The sequence below is a fragment of the Eretmochelys imbricata genome, chromosome 5, assembly GCF_965152235.1.
Source record: "Eretmochelys imbricata isolate rEreImb1 chromosome 5, rEreImb1.hap1, whole genome shotgun sequence".
In the NCBI taxonomy this organism is placed as follows: Eukaryota; Metazoa; Chordata; order Testudines; family Cheloniidae; genus Eretmochelys; species Eretmochelys imbricata.
Genome location: NC_135576.1, coordinates 63241555 through 63264286, shown reverse-complemented (window position 1 = coordinate 63264286; position 22732 = coordinate 63241555). Strand labels below are relative to the sequence as shown.

The 22732-nt window shown below is 41.8% G+C and overlaps 1 protein-coding gene across 2 annotated transcripts; it reads right to left on the bottom strand.

Moving 5' to 3' along the window:
• Positions 1–1182: 1182 nt before the first annotated feature.
• Positions 1183–20357, bottom strand: RGMB (repulsive guidance molecule BMP co-receptor b). 2 transcript variants are annotated; one of them, XM_077817239.1, is made up of 3 exons: positions 19981–20357; positions 14399–14907; positions 1183–2211 (listed from the first exon to the last, which is right to left on the bottom strand). In XM_077817239.1, the coding sequence occupies exons 1-3, from the start codon at positions 20099–20101 to the stop codon at positions 1543–1545; spliced, it is 1299 nt and encodes a 432-aa protein (XP_077673365.1). In that variant the 5' UTR covers positions 20102–20357; the 3' UTR covers positions 1183–1542. The 2 variants fall into 2 exon arrangements, with proteins under 2 accessions (XP_077673365.1, XP_077673366.1); XM_077817240.1 differs by having other exon boundaries at positions 1183–2184.
• Positions 20358–22732: the final 2375 nt, after the last annotated feature.

The following is a 22732-nucleotide window of genomic DNA, read 5'->3' as shown; positions in this document are numbered from 1 at the left end:
CTGAACTTAGAGTAATGAAAGCAAGACTATTCCAGTCTGTTATTCATGTATACACAGCACCCCCCCCCCCCAAAAAAAACAACCCACAACTACCCCCCACCAACCTGCAACAGCAAATGTCAGTGCCTGGGTCTACAGACTGGGGCTCACATTACAGAACTAAAAATAACCACAAACATTCAGGCTTGGGTCTGGAGCTCAGGCTATGAAGCCTGGAGGTGAGTGGGTTTCAGAGCACTATGGTTTTTAGTGCCACGGAGTGAGCCCCCAAGCCCGAGGCTGTAGACCTGGGCTCTGAGACTCACGGCTGTAGGTTTTAAAATGCAGTGTAGACATACCCCTTGGAATGCTAGTGACTCACTAATCTACACTAAACTGTTTCCAAGGGAAAAACAGAATACAACACTTAGACCGATTAGCAATCATGACGGGGGGGAGAGGGAGTGGCACATGTGTGTATTTTTATTCTTGAAAAATCTTTACTAAGTAAGATGTTACCTCTTTCTTGAAATAATTTAAGGCACTAGATTCAGTGACCCAATGGTTGAACTTTATCCCTACCATGCATGAGGACTCTGCTAAAATCCCCCTCTCCCTATATTCTAACACATTTGGTCGAAGCACTGCTTATGGAAGGGAATTTCTTAGGTCACTTAGCACCCCTCCAGCTGATTAGATTCAAACTGCAAGCCCCCATTCAGCCCCAGAGAAGGTGGACAGCGGTGACAGGGACTGTTAAGGAAAAGTGTGCTTGTGTGGAGTGCGTGCACAGGCAAAATTTCCCAGCATGCTCCTTGACATCCTACAGTGACACAACCAACTTCACTTAACCTAGGCAAATTTAAAAGAATGTCAGGTGCTCTCCTTAAGCCTAGGCAACCAAATGATCCCTCAATTTCAACCCATTCACAGAACAAAACTAACAGTCTTGAGGGAAGGGCAATATTCAAATGCCATGCTATGCAATTAAAACATGTCAAATGAGCTAGAGAACCACTTCAAACACCCAAGACTGTTCTACCTACAGCACATTGCTGTATAAATCATAAGCAGACTCTGTTCTGAACGATCCACTTAGAGAGAACAGCAAGTTAGTGTGTTGTATTCACAGTAGAATGACTGGTGGTCTTGGGAGGAAATTAAGGATCGAAAGAAGAGGAACATAGAAAAAGTACTTACATATAAAGTTTGTAAAACTATGTAATACTTAGAGGGAGCACTGGGTGGGGTGTATGTACATGTGTATTATACATATTACCCAGATACACACATAAATATTTGATATATAAAAAATAAAGTGCTTTCTATGAGGTCCCAATGCAGGGACATTATAAAACATTTCACCAACTGCAAAACAAATTGATACAATCAAAGAATATTACATCCAACATACATGTAAAACAGAAACACGATATGTACAATCTGGCGGGTGTCCCAAGACAAACATCCCTTCATATACATGGTATATACATATATACTCTTAGCTTTACTCAATATATTATGACAATATATATTTTAAAACTTTGTTAGAGACAAAAAACCCTACAAAAACGCAACAAGGATTAAGCACACAAGTCCAAGACTAACGGACAATTTGCTATTCTTGCCCACGTCACCATTTCCACTGTGGGGGAAGATGTGCCAGCGCTCTTTCCTGGGGTGCAGTGCCTCTACGTCCTGCAAAGCCCGGTGAGCTGCTGCGGTGAAGTTAGCATCACCAGTGGTGAGCAGATCAAACACACAAGAGTAAAAATAGATGTCCTTCACCAGCATCTTCTCATGGCATTTGGTGGTGGCACTCTCCAGTGTGTACACAGACTGGGGCTGAGCAGAGGCAGCATGTGGAAGAAGCTGCCCCATAACGGGCAAAGGTAAGTGACCACTATCATCAATGCGTTCACTCGAGGGGCAGCCGTTCACACACAGCTGCAGGTCCTGGCTTTCTTCATAAGCCATGGCCAGCTCTTCTGGCATGCGAATGGCCAGCGTTAGGTAACGTCCAACTTGGCGCACAAACACAGTGGTCCCGATGTACCTGGCGTGCATCTCCATGTATCTGCCACTGACTCTCTCCACTATGCGCAAACTCTTGGTGTCACTGTCTCCTCCACTTGTTGTGCCATCTACAAAAGCCGCCGGTAGGTCATCAGTGACTGCCTGGTACACCTTCTGCTCTGTGCAGTCCTGGTATGATTTAAAGATAATAGTTATCTGGAAGAAAACAAGGGAAATTAGAGGGGAAATTCATCTCAAAACCATTATCACCACTGTAGAATGACCAAGGGTTGAATAGCTGCCCATCAAGCCCATGCTGACCATCATTCGTTCCTACAGCAGAGTATATCTAACTGTGCACCCATTCCCAAAACCCTAATACATAGTCTAGCAGAGGGCAACTTAAAATGGAATTCTTAAATTAGCAGGAAATCCACAATAGTGGAGGACAGCAACCAGAAAGAAGCCAAAAAGGGAACAGGCTATATACATCACTGAGAGCCACAGCTCCCTCTCCTAATGCTCCCTTAACATTTTGGAACTCAGTCTCATGGAGCTGTATGTGCCAAATAATTCCCATGCCACTGTCTTCTGTGGTACAACCAGTTTCTCTCCATTGAAAGAGGAGTGTACTCTAATGCAATTAGCAACCAGAGGGTAAGGGGTGCCACTGATTATGTGAACATGGACAGAATATTCACTGTACCCTCTCTAATATATAGCTAACCCTTGCAACAACCTGAAAATGCTGTAGAAAGAGCACAGTATTATTTCAGCCATCAATTCAGTAGGCATGCAGTGACTAGCTACTCTTCTGTAATTATTTGACAATCTGCTTTTTGTTATTCAGTGTTTGGATTTAGCCTTTATAAACTGGGAGATTTGACACCTCCAGTCCACTAGCAGCTACAGAACATATGTATTACAGGCAGAAGGGAAATAAAATAGGTGGGCTTATACAAAAATGCACCATTCTGAACAAGATAATAAAAGTGCAGAGCAAACTTTGCTTTATTTAAGAGGTGGCTTGCAAAGCGCACCCAGAAGTTTGTGCCTTTTTATTATGCAAACGAATGGCTTCTTAAATCTAAAACGTTTGTTATTTAAAAATCACACAATAGAAATCAGATCCTCCAGTCTTCACAGAGGGAAGCAAGCAGGTTATGTTATTGCATTATTTGTTAGGGTCCCTAGAGCTCTGTAGAGGGCTCTTATTTTTATTTAAATAAATGGCATGTCTGCAGTTTCCTTCCAACAGTGAAGAGGAGAAAAAATACTGACTTGAACAGTCTAAGGATTTTTTTAAATACAGAAATAAGCAGTATTTTAATATCTGTATGTTCACACTTGACAAACTATATACATCATAAAGCAGGAGAAAAATGACAAACTGCAAAGCAATTTTAAGTACATTGCCAAGAGATTCAAAGTACTCCAAAATGTGTTTGTGAACATTTTCCAGCACTATGAACGTGTTCAGTTTCTAGCAGCCTTTGAATGTTTTAGTTTCAGTTAGCCACCATACTAGTCCACATCAGCTTTTGTTTCTTACCTCTCAGCTTTGAAACACAAGAGTTAAGACTCAAACAGCTGGAGTACAGTCAATCGGAACACCACCTCTCCCTTCTAGGAGGAGGAAGATTAACTTTGTGCCCTTCTTCACTTTCATTTACTAACAGCAAGAAGATTTCCCTTACTATCACCTCCTCTCTCTAGTCCAAACCCTCTTCAAAATACAATATTTAGTTTTAATGTTTCAACTGCCCCAGTTAGTTAGCATTATATTCTCACACATATTGACAGAGCATTCACTATTTTAGTTCCACATGTTGCCACTGGTACTGTCTGACTGAAATTTTCCAATGATTTTTCTTTGCTTTAATCAAGTTATACAGCTGGTCCCAAGCTTGCTGTAGTCAAGCAATCTGTGAAATTCATACGCCTGAGCCACAGCTGAGATTGAAGGATTTTGTTCAAAATCCAGACAATATATGAAGTATTTACTCCCCCTTAGAAAGTCACTGCTTTTGTCTAGCGTAGTGAGCCCACTATTCCACTTCACTTCCAATCTTTTATGTTTAGTTCAGTCCAGCAGCCCAGAAGGGAGATATCCTGGACACTGTCTCCTGAGTAATTTGCTGTGCATCGGATTCCCGTGCCTCAATAAATGAAGCTTCCAGAAAACTGCTTTAATACAATACTGCAAAAACAGTTTAATCTAAGGCCCTGGACACAAATGGCACAGCAATGGTAGTGTTCTTTAGGCACATTCTCAACACTCTGCAAGAGAAGAATGATTTATATCCCAGCTGAAGGAAAATTCTGTGCAAGACTGCCCAGCACCTGAGTGAGTCTGAGGTTAACAGCTCAAATGGCTTTAAAGACAACACAGAACTTGCTTTTCCATAAAACCACCCACGCTAATTTCCTAACAATCATATCAATAGGCTCCATGACTGACTTAATGCTTCTCTAAGTGCTGAGTAATTTGTCTCTAGTTTCTCAAACCTAAATTTCAATCAGTTGGTCCTGCTTGTGCAGAGGGACACTTTTCCTCATGGTCTTCACCAAGCAGAGAATTTGGATGTGACTGAAGGAAACAAACATTTGTACTCTGCTTCTGGCAAGATACAACAGAAATAAGGAACAGTCCCCAACTGCTCTCATTAGGACTCTGCTTTCTTCATCAAGGGTAAAACTGATACACAGGGAGAGAAAGGCCACCACACCACTCCAGTCCTGCAATGGTGTTGCACAAGGAGCACAAGCTGAATAGCTATGAAAGGACAGGGTATATACTCTCTGAGGTCTCCACAATGTCCCCAAACTGGCTAGCAAAGAGATGGCCACTGAAATGTGCTAGGCTTCACACTTAGAGATACAGTGGGCTAGAAGCAGTGTTTAAATTGTGCCAGGGCTTGCCATGGCTGAGCCCTGGCATCTCTAGGCTTGGCAGTTCATAGCCCCAGCACTCCTGGGCTTCCTGCATCAGTTATGAATAAAAAAAATTGCTTGAGTCTCGGCACCTCTCATTACAAATTAAGCACTGGCTAGAATACCCACTTGTGATGGATTTAATACTCCTTACCCAACTTCCTTCCTCTTGATTCTCTGCACCCCACACCTGTAGAGTACTCCATTCCTGGACTTTTGGGGGGGCAGGGGGCAGAGGTGAATTTCACCCTAAATCCCTCCTTCTGCTGCATCAAACTGTATTTTAAAAACAGATGGATATTTAATCATCATTTCAAAATCTTTGCATCCAAGTTTGCCTTTTGTTACTGTGTGCACATATAACACTTGATGCAAGCCAAGTAAACTCCCACACACAGCTGTTGCTCTATTACAGTGTTCAAAGATCAGAAAAAAAAGCCAGAAAGGAATTCCAACTGCGGGAAGTACCTTAATGTATTTGCATCTGTATGAAGGGAACACTTTCATAAAGCAAAGTCAGTCTGCCACCAAGTGTTCTGGGCATGTGTGGTGCTCTCAAAAGTTACTGCAATTATTAGGATGAACCACCCCAAAACAACACTTCCCATTCCCACTCTAAACCAAAAGCTCTAAGCCAGCCTCAGTTACATAAAGGTTATGTACAAAAATCGTAGATTTCTACTCAATGTTTTGGGCTCAAACTTTCCACTGCTTGGTCTCATCTGAAAGACAAATGTGTTTCTGGGATGAGCAAAATCGTCTCTACTTTCAGTTTGCTGAACACACAAAAAAGTTACTTTAAAAAACAAATTCTTCTTTTGCATAAAGACCTCATGAAGAGCCAAGTTTTTGAAGGTGAAACTTTCCCAAGCTGCTAGTAAATACAGGAAGATTCTATGGGTTCTCTCAAATACGGAGCAGCTACTGCTTCTCCATCCATTTACTTATAAAACTATACACCTTTTTATCCATGTTAGCTACAACATTTCAGCCAACATGTTTTAAAAATACTTGCATTATGGGGCTCATCTGGACTAGGATTACAACTATGGTACTGGAGTCAGACTTTAGTTGGAGTGGTTTGGTGCTGCTATTTCACTGCAGCGTTCCACAGCTATGTACACTTGAATTTTCCACAACTGGAACAAGGAGCTAACATTTTAATCTTTCCCCTTCAAGAGGGAGAGATTTTAATAAGATTACCAGTACTGCAGCTCCTTATTAGGCTTTACTTTAACTCTCTTGCATTCAGCCATCAAAATGTTCTTAAGTACTCGTAACTGTGCAACACCACAGGGAAGCAAAAAGAGACTTTCACTCATATGACAAAAACCAGGGAAATTCAATGCAGTAACTAATTTTGTAGTTACATTTTCAGCCCAAAAGATAACTGAAGAGCTCCCCTTCCTTAAGGACCCAACTCAGCCATATTAAACATACTAAATTCTCTTCTCAGATTCATAAATTAAAATCACATTTATTTGAAAAGGGAGTGATGCACACAGCAGGGAGCAGAACTGGGGCAATTTTTTGGGGGGTGGGAAGGGAGGGCATGTTAATAGCAGACTGTAAAACAAACAGTATGTGCAACATGAGTGAGTTAGCATTGCTGCTAGAACCTTGGCTTTTTTTTTTTAGTATCTTAATTTTAGTGTAGTTAGCTCCTCAGCTTGCATTACCAAATGCAAAAATGTTATTTTATACATGAGGTTTTGCAGCTTGTATTGCATCACCTCCTCCATTGTGCATGAGACATGCAAGCTATTAGCCCAAACAAGTGTTAAGTCATTTTTTAAATCTATATGTAGTATTCACATGCTTACATTAATTCCTGTTTTTCCTCTTAAAAAGAGAACACTATCAAGACTGCAAGTACCAACATTTAAACACCCACCTCCTTCCTTTACTATGTCTGTTTACCACCTCCATGGAATTCCTAGTCATTTCCTCTCTCCCACAATGTCTGGTTTTCTATTCTATATAGATTCTTATACCTCTCTCATTACCAAAGTATCGGAACACCTTCCAGGAGTGCATTAAGCAATGTGACTAATATGGGTTACATATTTGCTATTTCCCCTTCACCTCCCCTCTTTAGGAGTTACAGAAACAGCACATTTCCTATACACACACACTCTTCTACCTGGTGTCCTTGGAAACATTTTAGTCTCTGAAAGAGTGAACCTCAACACAACATCTGTATTGCTTACTTGTTTCTATAAACTAATCCATATACTGCAATAACTCAATTTGGCACATTTGCACTATACCACCCCATTTATTATTGATGGATTGTATTGCTGTGCATTTAAAACATCAATGCCTTTGTTAAACATTTCTCCCTCCAAACTACTCTGGCTCTGTTCATTCACTTTCAGTATTTCATTCCCTGTGATTGTCCCCACCCACAAGAACAAGTAAGAGATATTAAATACAACCCAGCTCACATATCAGAATGCAACATTAAGGGACCAATCTTTTATGGCTACTGCAGGCAAAACCCCCTACAAAAGTCAAAGTTTTTGCCTGCACAGGCTGTATGGGATTAGGCCAAAAAACCATCATTCTGAATTTAGATATTGCTATAGAATAGTCCAAACTAAGTATTATTTTACAGCATTAAAAATCACAGTGGGAGCCAGAAGGCCAAGTTCTATTGCCAGTTTTGCCACTGGCCTGCTGTGACTTGGACAAGTCACTTAATCTTTCTGTACGTGTTCCCTTCCCACCCTTTGCCTATTTAAACCATAAACTCTTTGAGGCAGCGATTGTATCTCACTACACCTTTGCATGCAGACTACTACTATTGGCTCGAAACTCAACTGAGGCCTCCAGATGCTACTGTAATACAAGGAATAATAAATGCTTGCCATCAGAGATAAAGCCACAGGATCCCTTGCCTTGAAGAGCTTACATGTGGATTTCAGATCTGTAACAAGATAGCTACACATGTGGAAGAACAAAGTCTACAGCAATAAGAAACTTGTGCAATTATTCTAAGGTGAATGCATTTTAAATTTATATTTAACAACATGAAAGTAGCATCACCCTTGTGCCACAAGAAATATTATATACTTTACCACAGAGTTTCCTTTGGTAAGTGATGGCTTGCAAATAAATGTGATCCAGAAACAGTTCTATCTACCTGAGGTATCTATATATCTTAGCAAAAGCTCTGTACTCAAGCAGACTGCTGAGTATGCCGTTTGAATCAGCAGAAAACACTATTGTGCTTCTTGCATCTTGAAATTAAGATTTATCATTAGTGTTTAAATCTGCAGTTTGAAGTGCATGATCTATTGGCATCATTGGAAGGAAATGCAGTATCTTGATTTAGTATGGTTCTTTTCCAGTCCATGAAAAGAGACTGGGGTAGGAGCAACGTCTGAAGAGAAATGTAGTCCTACTAACGCACTGGGGTAATTCACCAAGCACTGGTTTAAGAAGTTACAGAACTAAAATTTCAGCAAAGGACCTCATGAAACTAGATAACCTTTGAGCCTGTTAACCCTTGAGCCTGTTAACCCAAGTTTTTATAGCTTCCATGTCTAGGGAGTTCTGACTACCAGAAGACAGGAGGCCAAGAAAGCTGCCCTGTTCTGTACACTCCCCCTGAAACTCTTGTAATAGGCAATGTCGAGACAGGACATTGAACTAGATGAGCCATTGATCTAACCCAGAACAGCAGTTTTATGTTCTTAAGCAATATTAAGCAAATCAAGTAACATAGTCAAGGTTAGCAGGCTCCAAGTTAGACTAACCTAACTTTTCTACCTCCCCCCCCGCACCCATGTCTTTGAAAAAATTACTGTTTTGTGCACTTTCCACACATACTCATCAACAAATACTTCACTTTTATCCCCTCAGAAATAGAAATGATGCAAGGAGCACAATATTCATGAACATTTATAGAGCAGAGCGTGTGTGGGGGGGGGGGGGGGGGGGAGGGGGCAAAAAACAAAACAAACAAACAAGAAAAGCCATTTAGTAAGGGAAACCCTGAAGGCTGATAATGTTGACAGAAGTACTCAGTAAGTTTGGTGATGAGATCTCGACCTCACTGCTAAGTCTAAGCATGAGATGTTCCTTTCTTGTGAAAGTCCATTTTTCTACGTTATATACAATTGGCAAGGAAACATGCAACTGCTCTTAGCAGAGTGAAAGATTCTCTTTTGCTTCTTCCGCTGCTCACGAAACCAGCCTCAGTACCACATCTGACTGCTTCTCCCATAACTAACTTCCTGCTTTTGCCACACCCCCCACTTCTCAAACTGATCCTTAATATGTACTTCTGTGGGGCCTTCAAGAAGTTAAACATTCATTTTTAATGGCTTTCTTGCTCACGCTCCATGCTGTGAGCTAGCAGTCGCTTCGTTACCATAGCTGAAAGGAAAGATGGGGTCCCTCAAACAGGGCTCCAGGACAATACCCTTCCACTCCTAAGGAATCGACAGTGTGGGAGCTGGGAACTCACCAGTACATTTCTCCCTAGATATCCCTCCCTCCCTCCCTGCCCCGTGCACAAAGACAAAAAGAAAAAAAAAAAAAAAACTGAATGAGCAGAGATTATTCAACACTAGAAGTGGCTCTTCTAGGTTCAGGTTGAAGCACATTTGGGAGGGTACTAGGAAGAAAGTACCTTTCACTGCCAAAGCTTGTGCCTGTTTGAAGGTAAACAGATGACTTCAATCTCAAGCAAAGCTGCCAGTCTGACCTTTCACAAGCAATGATTCAGCTAGATTTTAAAGAGCCAGCATGCTCGTTTTTAGCATAGACATACATGGGAACTTCTTTTCATTCAGGATGGAGCTCTTGATCTTAAGCTAATGAACAAAAACCTTTCCAGAAGTCAGAGGCCCAGGTCTACATGAAAGTTGCTCTGGTGACTGCATGTGAGAGTTCATCGAAGTGCACACACAAATGGATATTTGGTGCCTAACAAGCCTTTTACCAAGGTTACTACCCAGTTTGCATGCCTGATTGCTCTAATTACTTGAATAGGCAGGATGCCTCAGACCCTTCCTTTTTAACCCTTAGTTTGCACACTATTTTCCCTCTTGAAGGGATCTGCTTTGTTGGCAATTATACAAGATCAAGTTGGAGTTATCAGCTCATACAGTGTTTTGTTGTTTTTTTTTTTTTTTTTTTTTTTTTTACACTTTACTCCTTTTAGTTATTTCACTCTACAGAGGCAAGTTTTGCCCTTTCTGAAAATAAAAACTGAGTTCATCCTGACTTCAGACACTAGCACCACTGAAAGAAGCACAAAAAGGAAGAAGCACAAAAAGGTCAATATTATTCTACATGGCTGAAAATCTCATGGTCCTTCTTAGAATGACAATAGAATGATAATAAATAATAATAATAATATGTTCTCATTCCAGTTAATTATTCAAAGGGGAGTAGCAGAGCAAGTTCAGTACAATGGAAGTTCTTCCTGCAAAACAGAAGCCAGACTGCAAAATACATGCAAGACAGACCGACCACTTAACTTATGTAGGGGCACAGATGGGACTGTGCTTCTACACCATTCTTTTCTGCTGCTCAGAGGGGCTTGGAGACAAAGTATTGGTGAGAGGAGAGTAGATGCGTTACTGGCATCTAGGCCACTCGCTGAAAGGATGTGGTAAGTAAACCTTTCCTCCCCTAGAATAAAAAAAGTCACTATAAAAAGTAGAGTCTTCCTTTTAAGGTACTTATAAGGCTCCTGCAATCTTAAATATATTTATGCTCCCTGCCCTTTGTGAGGGAGGGAAGTACTATTTATACACATTTTACCAATGGGGAACAGAGATATAGAGAAGATAAGTGATGTGCCCAAGGCCACACAGAAGTCCATAGCGAAGCAGAGTCTTGGGCCCAAGTCTTTGAGTCCTATGCTAGTGCCCTAGCCCACTGGACTATCCTTCCTCCTCCATCTGAAAGACACTGGGTTCCCACACTGATGTGCACAGTATAAATCAAGACTAGGTATGAAAGAAAGCAAAATGACATGTCCCAACTATTCCCATCTTGGCTACAGACTACGCAATGCCTCTAATTTAATTAATTCTAAAGAAAAAGGTTTCCTTGCTGTCTGCATCATGAAAAGCAATAAAATAAAAACCTAAAAAACTGAAACTGCCAACAGCACCAAGTGTATAAGCACACTCCTTCCACCCTTAGGACATAGCCTTCACGTAAGGAATGACAGGAACAGTGAGCCCCAGGCTCTTTTATTCCATGCCACAGAGAAGTGAGAGGCAAGAAAAGCAGGGGGAGCTCCCGCCCCCAATTAAAAATGGCATAAGGATGCCACCCCAGCAGGTTCTGTCTCCCTCTGTTGCCGTTAGGGTTCTGGAGTTTTTAGGGGTGGGAAAAGAGGAAGCAAAGCATTATACATGCCATGATCTCCTAAACTGCAGAGAGATTTCCCCGAGTAAGTCTGTAAGCTAGCTATGGCTTATCAAGCTACACATCTCTCTACCTGCCTGTCAAGGTGGAGGGAAAGTGGGGTAAGTGGACACAACCAATAGCAGTATGGCTCTTGAGGGAGCCATGCTACCAAGGGGGAGTCCAGGTAGAATCTATCAAATAGACCAGTCATCGCCCTAGATCCACTGTAATCCTACATAATGCCCCAAACCCTTCTCATCTCAAGAAAAGTACGCAGAGGAAACTACAAGGTGAGCATCCATTTCCTCCTTTCATTGGTTTCCCCCTGGAATGGGTCAAGCAGTTCATTATCAGGTAGCATTTGATCCAAAATTCAGAATGTTGTAGAAAACAAACTTCTGCAAAACTGAAAGCCGATAGGGAAAGAAAGATTCTTCTCCCCCCACCCCTCCCCCACCCCCGATCTCCCCTTCTTCTTTCTTTATTAAAAACCCACAACATTCCTCTGGACTGTTTGCAATCCAAAACACTGCATGACTGCTAGCATATGCAGTCCTGAAAGTAAGGTTGATGAGAAACTGACTAGCTTATTTTCATGCTCTAAGCGGAGAGAAATTCAGCAAATAAACTGTAACTAGTGAAAGGTTAGATTCAAAGTGAATTTCTGAAACTTAAGTAATCAGCAACACCAGTAATTAGTTTTAAAATTCAACTAAGTAATACTCGCTATGAGGAGAGTCAAATTCTGCCACAAAGTGGTGGAAGCTCCTTGGAAACTAAATGGAACAAGACAATAGAAAATATATTGTAGGGATCAATCCTGCACTGACAAGATAACTTAAGAGGCCTTTTTCCTCTCACTTATAGGAGTCTGTGCTTAGTAAATAAATCTAGGGCTCAGAAAGATGCATTAGTTCACAACATATATCTTGCAATGCTTTCAGTGCAGTAGATACACATCCTCCAGCTCCCACAAAAAGGTGTTCTGATAAAAATGTGATTGCCTGGCAAAGAAAGAAAAACCTCAAGTATTGCACAGCATCTATCACTGGTGCCAATAAACCACTTTCAAACATTCTAAAATGAACGCCTTCTTGCAGGCTCCTTATTAACTACTTCTGCATATTAAACATCCCTGTGGATGCTGAGGTGAATTCTTAGGTCAGATTTTAACATTAACATACTTATTATAAAGAGAAAGTGTCAAACAGCACTCCTCCAGAGGGCTTGTGGGGCAGGAGGAGAATACTGCTTCCCTGGCTTTACACTGGAAGTAATACAAGAACTATATGCTTAGAAATGAACAAGTTCCTCCATCCCAGCAGGCTACTGAAATTTACCCTCTCACATTACTTTTACATGTTATTTTAACACATAGCTTCACCTGGGCTATACACACAGCTGTATACACACCTAGGCATTCTCTCCTCCTTCCATCCCTACCAAGAGAACCTCCCTCTTGTTTTCTACAGCTGCCTAGCAAAACTTAGTATGAAAAAGTATTTTGTATTCTATTAAATATTTTCCCTTCTTGTATTCCTATGTTTAAGTGTCTTGAAGAATCAGCTTCAGTAAGCATTTTCTTTAAAAAAAAAAAAAGCTGCAAGTCTATTTTGAGAGGCAGATTATGGAAAGTATGTCTCTTTCAAGGCTTATTTGGGGATGCAGATTGTGCTTCGACATGAGGGTTCATTAAATGCATCCCAGGTTTTGAATTTTTAGTAGTCAGTCTAGCACTGGTTCTCTTACATAACTCCACTACTGTCCAACCCAGAGATTTCATCTCCCCGCAGTAGTGTAAGCATTAGATGCCATCACAGAACTGAACAGTGACCCAGGAATTGACAGCAAGGCTATTCTTCATTTATCATCATTACAGCATAGTTGCCTTGGGATTTGCAGATCCTGATATAGTTCTATACCTAGCGACTGCAATGAGAACACCCCAAGACTAGCCTATGGGTGGTGGTATCTGGGCAGGGTAAGCAGAGCTTAAATGTTAAGGTACTTTCTCCCAGCTTGTGCCTTAATTGGTTATCATACCACCACTGTATGTCATTTCCATGAGGAACCACTGTGCTACTAAAGGCAGTCACCTTGCTTTTTCTTTTTTTTTGATTTCTAAAGATAGCTTTTTTCTGATATCACCCCCTTTTAAACAGTTTATTCTGTAGTTAAAAAAAATACAAAGATATTTTTGCTCCTATGCTGCCTTTAATGATCTAAGATCATCGTCAAACATGCCCATGCCAATCCCTCTCTTGGCACACACCTGCTTTCAGCCTTTTCACTTGTTTCCCTTTCAGCTTTTCTGTTCTTGTTACTGGTAAGCACCCTTTGGGGTGGGGGTCAGGGCATGCACCAGCAACAACGGTGAAACTGACAATACAACATTTCAAATGCACAGATATTTCCCCATATCACACTGCCAGTTTTAGCAACAGCCACCCTAAGGGTCACTTGTAATAAAGTTCAGATAAGTGAGATTTTCAAAGTGCTGCTCTTTGAATTTTCATGGAATTCATCGGGCCATTTCAGTTCCCATTTGGTCTCTCAAGACTGCTGCATTTTGCGCATCTTCCTCCTTTCACATGCACTCTATAGTTCCTTTTTCTCCTCTGTCTCAGCTCAGAGCTCTCTATTCCTATGTACCTTTCCATTTGCACCAGTCTTGGGGGTAGGGGTGGGACAGCATTGGAGGCTTGACTATTATATCTTGCAGTTTTGTAGATTAACGCAAAGCGGCTAGAACTGTCACCCCCTGCCTACACCTCAAAGAATTGCAGTTTACATCCAGTTTCACCCATGGCTAATTTAAATGTTACTCTCTGATCTCAAACATTTTTGATGAGGCAAGGGTGGTTCCTTCATTAAATTTTTTTTTAAAAAAGGTCCTTTTGTTTAGAGAGGCTTTCTGGAGCATCTATGCATCAAGAAACTACTGCCCAAAAGATCTCCACCCCAGAAGTCTAAAACTAGGAGTATTAAATGATTTAGTCTGTGTTGTATTTTTGTTCTTTGCTTCAAGCTTCAAATTCCACTCACAACACTGAGGGGGTGGCCAGCAAGAGAGAAAAGAGAGAACAATCCATACCTTATTTGTAGCGGTAGCACTGGATCCTGGCACCAGAGGCACATTTGTCACTTGCACTGATAAGTAGTTATTGTCTATGAGAGGCCAGGCACCTTCCACTTTGCATGTCTGAAAGTGATCCTTAAAAGTCCTAAGGTGAGGATCACCAAACAAGCCACAAAAGAGGTAAGTAGGAGGAGTTTGCTCCCCTCCCTGAAGTTCTCTGGCTCCTCTGCGGCCACTGTAACTACAGGGGTCGTGGGTAACTTCAGGGTTAGTAGAAGATGTTGGCCCATCCTTGGAGCAGTTTCTCTGGCTCATGAGGTCGCTGATCCCTAGCACAGCAGAATGGTAAACTAGGTTTCCACGACAGACTTTGGAATTGCGATAGGTGCAGGCAGAATATGCCCGCAGGGCTTTGCAGAACTCCAAATCAAAACCATCAAGAGCAGAGTTTAGATGCGAAGTTAATGACACGAAGTCTGTGGTGCACTTTTGGATTCGACATGGTGTTTGCAGCTGGCAGTTACCTAAGCACAAGAATAAAAGGGAGAGAGATAGATCAAACATTTTAGAGCGCAATTCATTTTTCCCCCCTGAACACTACAGACAATAGCCTTTAGGTTACTCATCAGAGAATTTCTCTCATTGGGAAATTTTTTTGCCATATTGTTTAAAAGAAAAAAGTTTAGAAAACTAAGTAGCAGTATAGATTGCCTCTCTCAAAAGGCTGAGGTGACCTACAGGTGACTTAGTTTCCATGAAAACAATGGCAGGTAGTTGATTTAAAAACATTATATCCTGCCAAATACAAACCCAGTGTTTCTTCTCCAGATTCTATCAAGATGATATTGCAAACCCATGCTTCAATTAATCACTTAGTTGATAATTATATCTCCATTAGTCTTCTAATGTTTTTCATGACAAATTAGTTAAAGGTTTTAGTTTGTTGGTAAATCATATTCCTGACAAGAAAGGTGATTTTGCTATAAATTTAAACATACAGATTAAGTCTTCTACTGTAGCAAATGACCCACGTGGTGCAGAGATCACAGTTACACCCTCTTCAAGAAGGGAAAAAATGCAGGCCATAAACTCAGTTTACTTTCATTCTTGGGCACTGCCACAGCTAGTGCTTCAGTAGTCATTTTCTTTATACCAATGAAAAAACCCTTTACACTACACTTTAAAACTACAGTTAAGGTTTTGTCAACTGTGGAAACCAAGCATTGCAATAGCACCTTATAACTTGGGATACGGAGGGCGTGTGTGGGTGGAAACAGAAGTAGATCATGAAATACAGGTGGCAGACTTACATTTCAGTTCATATAAACAACCGACTAGTTTCACAGGGTGCCATGATCACCTGGCTTCTGAAGAGGAAGTATAACTACAATCCTGGCAAGTAACTGCTTCTCCTAACCCTCCGTTTCCCTGCCCATTCAGCCCTTAATGTCATGCTTTCAAATCCTCTAACCTTACTCTACACACACTTACCACAGAACAACTCCTGGGGGAGTGGAAAACAAGACAAAGAACTGCATGTAGTACTGAAGGAGGTATGAATGCAGACAGATTTCATTGCAATTAGAAGCAGAAAACGTGGTTCTGTATATAATATACACCATACTGTACTGCAGAAAACATCCAACCACATTTATTTGAAGCAATAAAATTGGAACATTCTTACAATACCTATTTTTAAAATTGCACTGAGTGGGGAACTTAATCAGCTATTCAATGCCAGGTGATGAGGACTTGGGCAAGAAAAACAAATAGGTATTCCATCTGAATCCCTTGTGTCCACTAACTGGAAACCAACTTTCAAGAGAGACATCTTTGGTACAACACTTGCCTAGCTACACACAGATCTATTTAAAAAAATATTACTTTAGGTGCTTTACTTTAGTAATCTACATATCATTTTATTTTTATATTCTGGTGTCATCTATAGCATACTGAGCGCTGTGACCATAATCTCTGCCCTAAAGAATTCACAATCTAGGAAGAATCAAGAATATGCAACACACTAGGATTTAGAAAAGACAAGTGAAAAATGTCTATTTACTTAACATCCGGGAGGAGGGAAGGGTGTAAAGAAGGGAAAAGATTAGGAAGGGGAAAGTTAGATTAATACTTATTGATATCGTATAGATTACCCAGTTTTGGTAATCTTTTACTGAATACTGTTATGAATCTTGTTAAAAAAACAAGAGCTATAGGCTTATATCCAGCATTTAGATACTCCTACCTACCACCAAATTTTAGCAGGAAGGTATAAGTGCTTTCAAGATGAAAATGCCTTTAATGAACACTCAAGCTTTTCATAAGCTAACATTCCTGTCTAGGGAAACTTAAGAAGAAACATCTGAAATATTATTTCACCTTCCTTACACCCAAAAATAAATTTCCTTCCAACTCTGAAGTGTGGAACTGGATAAATTTCCTATTAAAAAACAATGTTAGTTTAAATACCCTACACTCCAGTTATATTAAGCTTACCTCTAGCCTAGAGTATTAAAAGTTTTAAACAGTAAAAATAAAGTAAAAGGAATGTCTCTTCTAATTCAAACTAGAAAAATCCCTAAGTTGTCCTGCTACTACCCATGCACTACTTTAAACCCTACTCCAGAGAACAAGAGTTTTAAAAGTCATATTTACACTGGAAAGAAAGCAAAGAACTGAAGACAACCATTATGGCTAAAGGAACTTAGTAACATATAGTTTAGGACTTCACACAATAGCTAGTTGTCCAAGCATCAACAGCTTCCCACTAAAAACATGTTCTGGCTATTCGTTCTTTTTATGAGCAATAAAATTCAGCTGTGTATAAATCTGTTTGAAATTATAAAATATGAGGATTTAAGGAGAGTGTGGAAATATTTATGAAAAATAATATGTGCATGCTCAGGGGAGTGAGGGAGAAAAGGTATTGTATTTTTGCCATTTTAAATAGCCTTTCCACACCCACTGAACCTTCTTTATACCTATTCTCACTTTTTGCTTGTTCCCCTAGGTTTCAGAGTGAGCAGGGGTTGGTGGTCTTCAAAATTCTAATTAAAAAGTGTTCTTAAACCACATACAAGACACAAGGTGGTGAGGGAGAAAGCAAGCCCTTAAGTAATTTTAACTCTGTTATTTGATATTCTAAGGAGAGATGGGAGAGAAAATGGGATTATTAGTTTCATCACCTAACCTATGATGACCCTCCTTTAGAACGACTAACTCTCGTACACCCAGAAATATCCAGTCTTCATGAATTTATAATGACAGTGCACACTTCGCCTGTTATTGGTGAACCCTGTCATGATGCCAAGACAGTGCAGATTAAAAAAAGAGGCTCAATATACACATTTTATACATTCTTATTGTTATAAGAACATGGCTCACAAAAGTGTCATTAATGTAAGGTAAACTATCATGGTGATGAGGCAAGTGACATGGGAGCAGTAATAAAAGCATGTCTGCCCACCCGCAAAACTACACTTGGCTAAGCAGTGTAAGCTTTTGAAATAAGCAGAAACCATTTCATTTCAAAAGCAGTGCTCTGAGAGGATCATCACTGCCAGGAGGTACAGTCAGAAAGTGGCTTTATTAAATCTGAAGGATGCTGTCCTGCAAACACTTATGCATGTGAATAATTCAACTAAAATTATAGATATTTTGGAGGAATTACTACCTAAAGAGAACATTCTTTCACAGAAGAAAGCCATCACTCTAGCAAATTTCTGGTTGAAAACGATATAGACTTTAATGAGGATGCTTTTTGGAACGTTACATTTTCCAACTTTTCTTAAGATAGTTCTATTTTGTTAAAAGAACTACTTGCCTAACTTCTCAGCTAAATGCCACCAGTTAACCACTGGTGGACTAGTATATAGATTAATTTTATCACGGATTTCTACATAACCTCCAATCATTTGCCTGGGACTTTTGCTAAAATATTATTAGTAGAATATGGCTGGCTTTTCACTCTGTATTATTTAAGGGGCAGTTCAAATGAACAGGGCATATCACTTTTGCCCATCACTCTAGTATAGAATTATCTAAAAATAAGTAATATAATTTTATCACAAATAATGAGAGATACAAGTGGTCAAAGACCTACTAAGATTTTTCTAGGAGACATTCCTGAAGAGATCTGATAAGTTTGCGCCTCGTTCTCTAAAATGATTAAAAAAATAACACTGAAACAATTTAAAAGCCACATGTGGCTTTCTATTTGTTCTGATTCTCATTAAAGCAGCCTCTCCACATACACAGGGAAAAAAGATCAAGTTCTCTTCTACATATGAATTCTAAAAACTTTTTAATCTAAAGAAGATTTCAAATACAGATCTCTGCTTCTTAAGGATTGTCACTCTAGGGCCTGCTTTATAGGGCTGATCTTTAATTTCTATGTTTTTCTAACTCTAATACAGTAATGAAGTAATTCTATGATTTCAATTCATTAATATGAATGTGTATTTTAGAGAACAAAGAGTTTACTTTTCTGACTCTCTTACACAATGTGCATTTTTCCATGTGACACCTTCTTGCAACGGGCTTCAGTTATCGTCTCTTAGCTATAGAGAATGTATAACTTTAAACCATATTTATTCCCATTAACAACTGAAAATCTTGTTTCTATATCTTCATCATCAATTTCAGATTTAGGAGATTAAAATGAGTTTTTAACAGAATAAACTTTACTCCACCTCCAGCCTGAAGAACTTTACTTTTCCTCCTCCCTTACTCCACACATCAGAACATTTCTCGGCAGAGGAATGTAACTCCCCTAAGAAATATTTTAGAAGAAACATAAACCCTGAAGGAAACTGTACATCACAAATGAGACGGATGGCACACAGCTGATGGGCATTATTAACCCTACAGACCCAAACAGACTAACCAGTCTGATCAAGTTTTACAACAGAAGGGCAAACCACCATGAAACTACCACTCAGTATTAAGGGGCGATTTTAGAAACTTTAAAAAAAAAATCAATCTAGACCTGTAGAGAAAATTAAAGCCATTTCATTAAGAGCTTGTTTCCCCTCCCACCATCCCCCAATTCCAGCTGCAGGGAACAGAAAAAAAGCACAAGGTTCCCTCTCTCTCCCCACGGAGGAGGCGGTGGTGCAAAGAGAAACCTGATCTCAGCCCTGACTTTCAGTAAACATCACCGCAGTGAGCAATAAAGCCCCGTGGGTCTAAAGCTCACACAGCAGCACCCCCCTGCCCCAAACGGAGACAGCTCCCCTCCCTCCAGCGATCGCTAGGCAGGTTGGGGAGCGGGGGTTTCCCGGCGGTTTATGTCCTGGGGGGGAGCAGTCAGACTCCCCCAGACGCCGATCAAGCAGGGGCTTCGCTACCCTTTTAAGGCTACTCCCGCCCCCCAAACAAAGCGACTCCCCATCCCAGCCCAGTAACGACTGGTCACGAGAGACAGCAGCAGGCCGGGGGCACAGGTAACGTGCCAGCCAGACAACGGGCCCCCGCATGCGAACTCCGCCCCAGCGAGAAGCTCTGGCGGGGCACGGGGCGTGCCGGGTGCCCGGCTGCTAGCCCCAGCCAGGCGGGGAGGGAGCGCTGCTGCCCAGGGCAAGCAGCGGCGGCGGTACCTGTGCGCAGCAGCAGCCCGACGTTGAAGAGGAGAAACAGGGCGGCCGGCTGCGGCGGGTGCAGCCGGCGGCGGCGTTGCTCAGCCCCGGCGGCGGCGCAGGAAGGTGCTGCTCTCCCCATGCCCGTCCATGCAGGTCTGCGGGGCGACGGCGGCGGGACGGGGCTGCTGCATGGGCAGGCGAGCCGGCCTCCTGGCTTCCTCCTCTTCCTCCTTCAGCCCCACGGCGGGGAGAGGCCGTCAGCAGACCAGGCGGGAGCGGGCGCAGCCGGGCAACGCAGCATTGCGGGGAGAGACACAAACACAAAGAGTGAGGCTCGCCCCCCACCCCCGGGACGCGCGGAGCTCTCGGGCTCGGCCTGCGCCTCTCCCGCACCGCTCCCCCGCCCAGCCAATCAGTCTATCTCAGCTCCGCACTCGCCCACCCCGCCTGCCCGGCTCCCATTGGCTCGCCGCGCCCGTCCAACAAGCCTGACGCGAGCCTCATAGGAGCCCCACCCTTCCTTCCTTCCTTCCCTCCCGTCCCGCCTCCGCCAAGCCCCCTCCTCCCCGAAGGGAGTTGGGTGGACTGCGGAGGAGGCTTGGAAGTGATTTGCTGACGGGTCTCCACCCTGCTTTCTCCGCCTCCTGGGCTTATCGTTTTCCTGCTGTGGATTCAAGAAGCGCACGGCAGCCCCCGTGGGAGCGAAAAGTGCGAAGAGAGCTTTTCTTCTGCCGGCTTCCCGCTCGGGGGCTGGGATCTCTCGCCTTGCCTGGGTCGCTTTCTTGTGCTGAGGCACCTCCCTTCCTTCCTGATGAGGGACCTGGTCCCCTAGCCACTCTAGTGCTCTGCCCCCTAAACCCTTTCGTGCTGGGAGCCCTGACTCGCAAAATGCTGCTTTCTGACGCATACAAATTCAGTCCAGTCTCTAAATGAGGAATCTCGCTGGTCCTGCGTTGTATCATCTAAGAAAGTGCCTTCCAAAACCATATGATTCTGATGTATTCATCTTCGCAGCAGCCAATCACATCCCCGGGACCGCTGCGCCAAGCATTCCGATTTGGAACGTTGGGTTTGCCAGCGTTCCTAATCGGAATGCAGGCGCAGCGGTGCCGGGGTTGTGATTGGCTGCGGAGGGTATCAATGGAGTCTTGGAGGACTCCGCCCGAGGGAATGACTTCACCTTCTTGACCATGGCTTTAGCTAGTTTCCGATGACTTTCTATCCTTAAATTAATATCGAAACACTTTATCAGCCTGGAGTGACAGACACCTTGCATCCGCATGCTGTGGTTAAACAAGCAGGTCGGACTCGTGAACTTTGAGTTTACTCTAGTCTGGGCGAATTTTAACATCTTGGTTATTTTAGGAGAACTTAGATTTTAGCGACATCACTAAGAACTAAGTATAAGGAATTTCACAGTTGTAACGCTGCTAATTTGCGTGCAGTTGCTGTAGCCTGTAGGCGAACTGCTGACTGGCTCCCATGCGCTCAAGTAGGCCCCTGATTATGTAGAGGAAAGTCAGACAAGGAGACGGAAGAAGGGGAAATACACACAAACTACAGGGGGGAATTGTTGTTATCGGTAGGTGTGAAGTGAAATCTAATCTTCATGAATTGCTTTACCACGTGAATCCACTTTCTCTTCTTTCATTAGCACAAACATTTCTCCAAGAACTGCTCTGTGTTGAGGAGTTAGCATATCGAGCAAAATTTTGTAATTGCTGCTTGTGCTTATAATAATAATAATAATTAATAAATTAAATAATGATTTTAAAAAAAATCCTAGCAGGCCTATCCATTAGGCCGCATATAATGAAGGATATTTGTATGGGTGCTGCAGCCTCTGTCTTGAAGCAGTTTCCATTATATACAGGGTTTATAGTTTATTTCAGTGGCTCTCAGCACCCCCACTATAAAAATTGTTCCAGCAGCTCTGGGTGTTTGGTCTGAAGTTTGCAGTGATCAGATCCACAGCAATTCCCTCACCTTTTCTTAAGTTGTACTGAAATTTGTTTGGCCATGATGATACACTTTCCCGCTCCCCATATCTCCACCCCAACCAAAGGCACACAAAAATAAATTAACAAAAAAAAAGTTTATAAACAGTCATTTCTTGGACTAATCCATTCGTCTGTTTATACACACACAACTTACATGGTAGTTTGTAGGTCTGTACAAACTACGTGTAAGTATAAAGAAAAGGAGGACTTGTGGCACCTGAGAGACTAACAAATTTATTTTGAGTATAAGCTTTCCTGAGCTACAGCTCATTTCATCGGATGCTGTAGCTCACAAAAGCTTATGCTCAAATAAATTTGTTAGTCTCTCAGGTGCCACAAGTCCTCCTTTTCTTTTTGCGGATACAGACTAACACGGCTGCTACTCCGAAACGTGTAAATATAGTAACTTTTTCATGTCTATTTGCTATGAATTAGGAAGACTGCCGTAGTTAACTTTTATCAAGCGAGCCTAATTATATATTAAACTACATTATGTTTACAGTGTCCTTTCCCACTGCTATGTCCTGTAGTTGTGCCCATTAAAAAGATCTGATTAACCCTAAGGCACAATTCAAATTTTGCATTTTACATCCACAATATCATCATAAAAAGAAAAGGAGGACTTGTGGCACCTTAGAGACTAACCAATTTATTTGAGCATGAGCTTTCGTGAGCTACAGCTCACTTGCATCCGATGAAGTGAGGTGTAGCTCACGAAAGCTCATGCTCAAATAAATTGGTTAGTCTCTAAGGTGCCACAAGTACTCCTT

Excerpts from the sequence above, each read along its gene's own strand:
- RGMB (XM_077817239.1), bottom strand. The coding sequence starts at position 20,101 with ATGGGGAGAGCAGCACCTTCCTGCGCCGCCGCCGGGGCTGAGCAACGC. Across the intron at positions 14,908-19,980 it reads CGGGCTGCTGCTGCGCACAG|GTAACTGCCAGCTGCAAACA; the intron begins GTACCGCCGCCG and ends TCTTGTGCTTAG. Across the intron at positions 2,212-14,398 it reads GTGCTACCGCTACAAATAAG|ATAACTATTATCTTTAAATC; the intron begins GTATGGATTGTT and ends GTTTTCTTCCAG.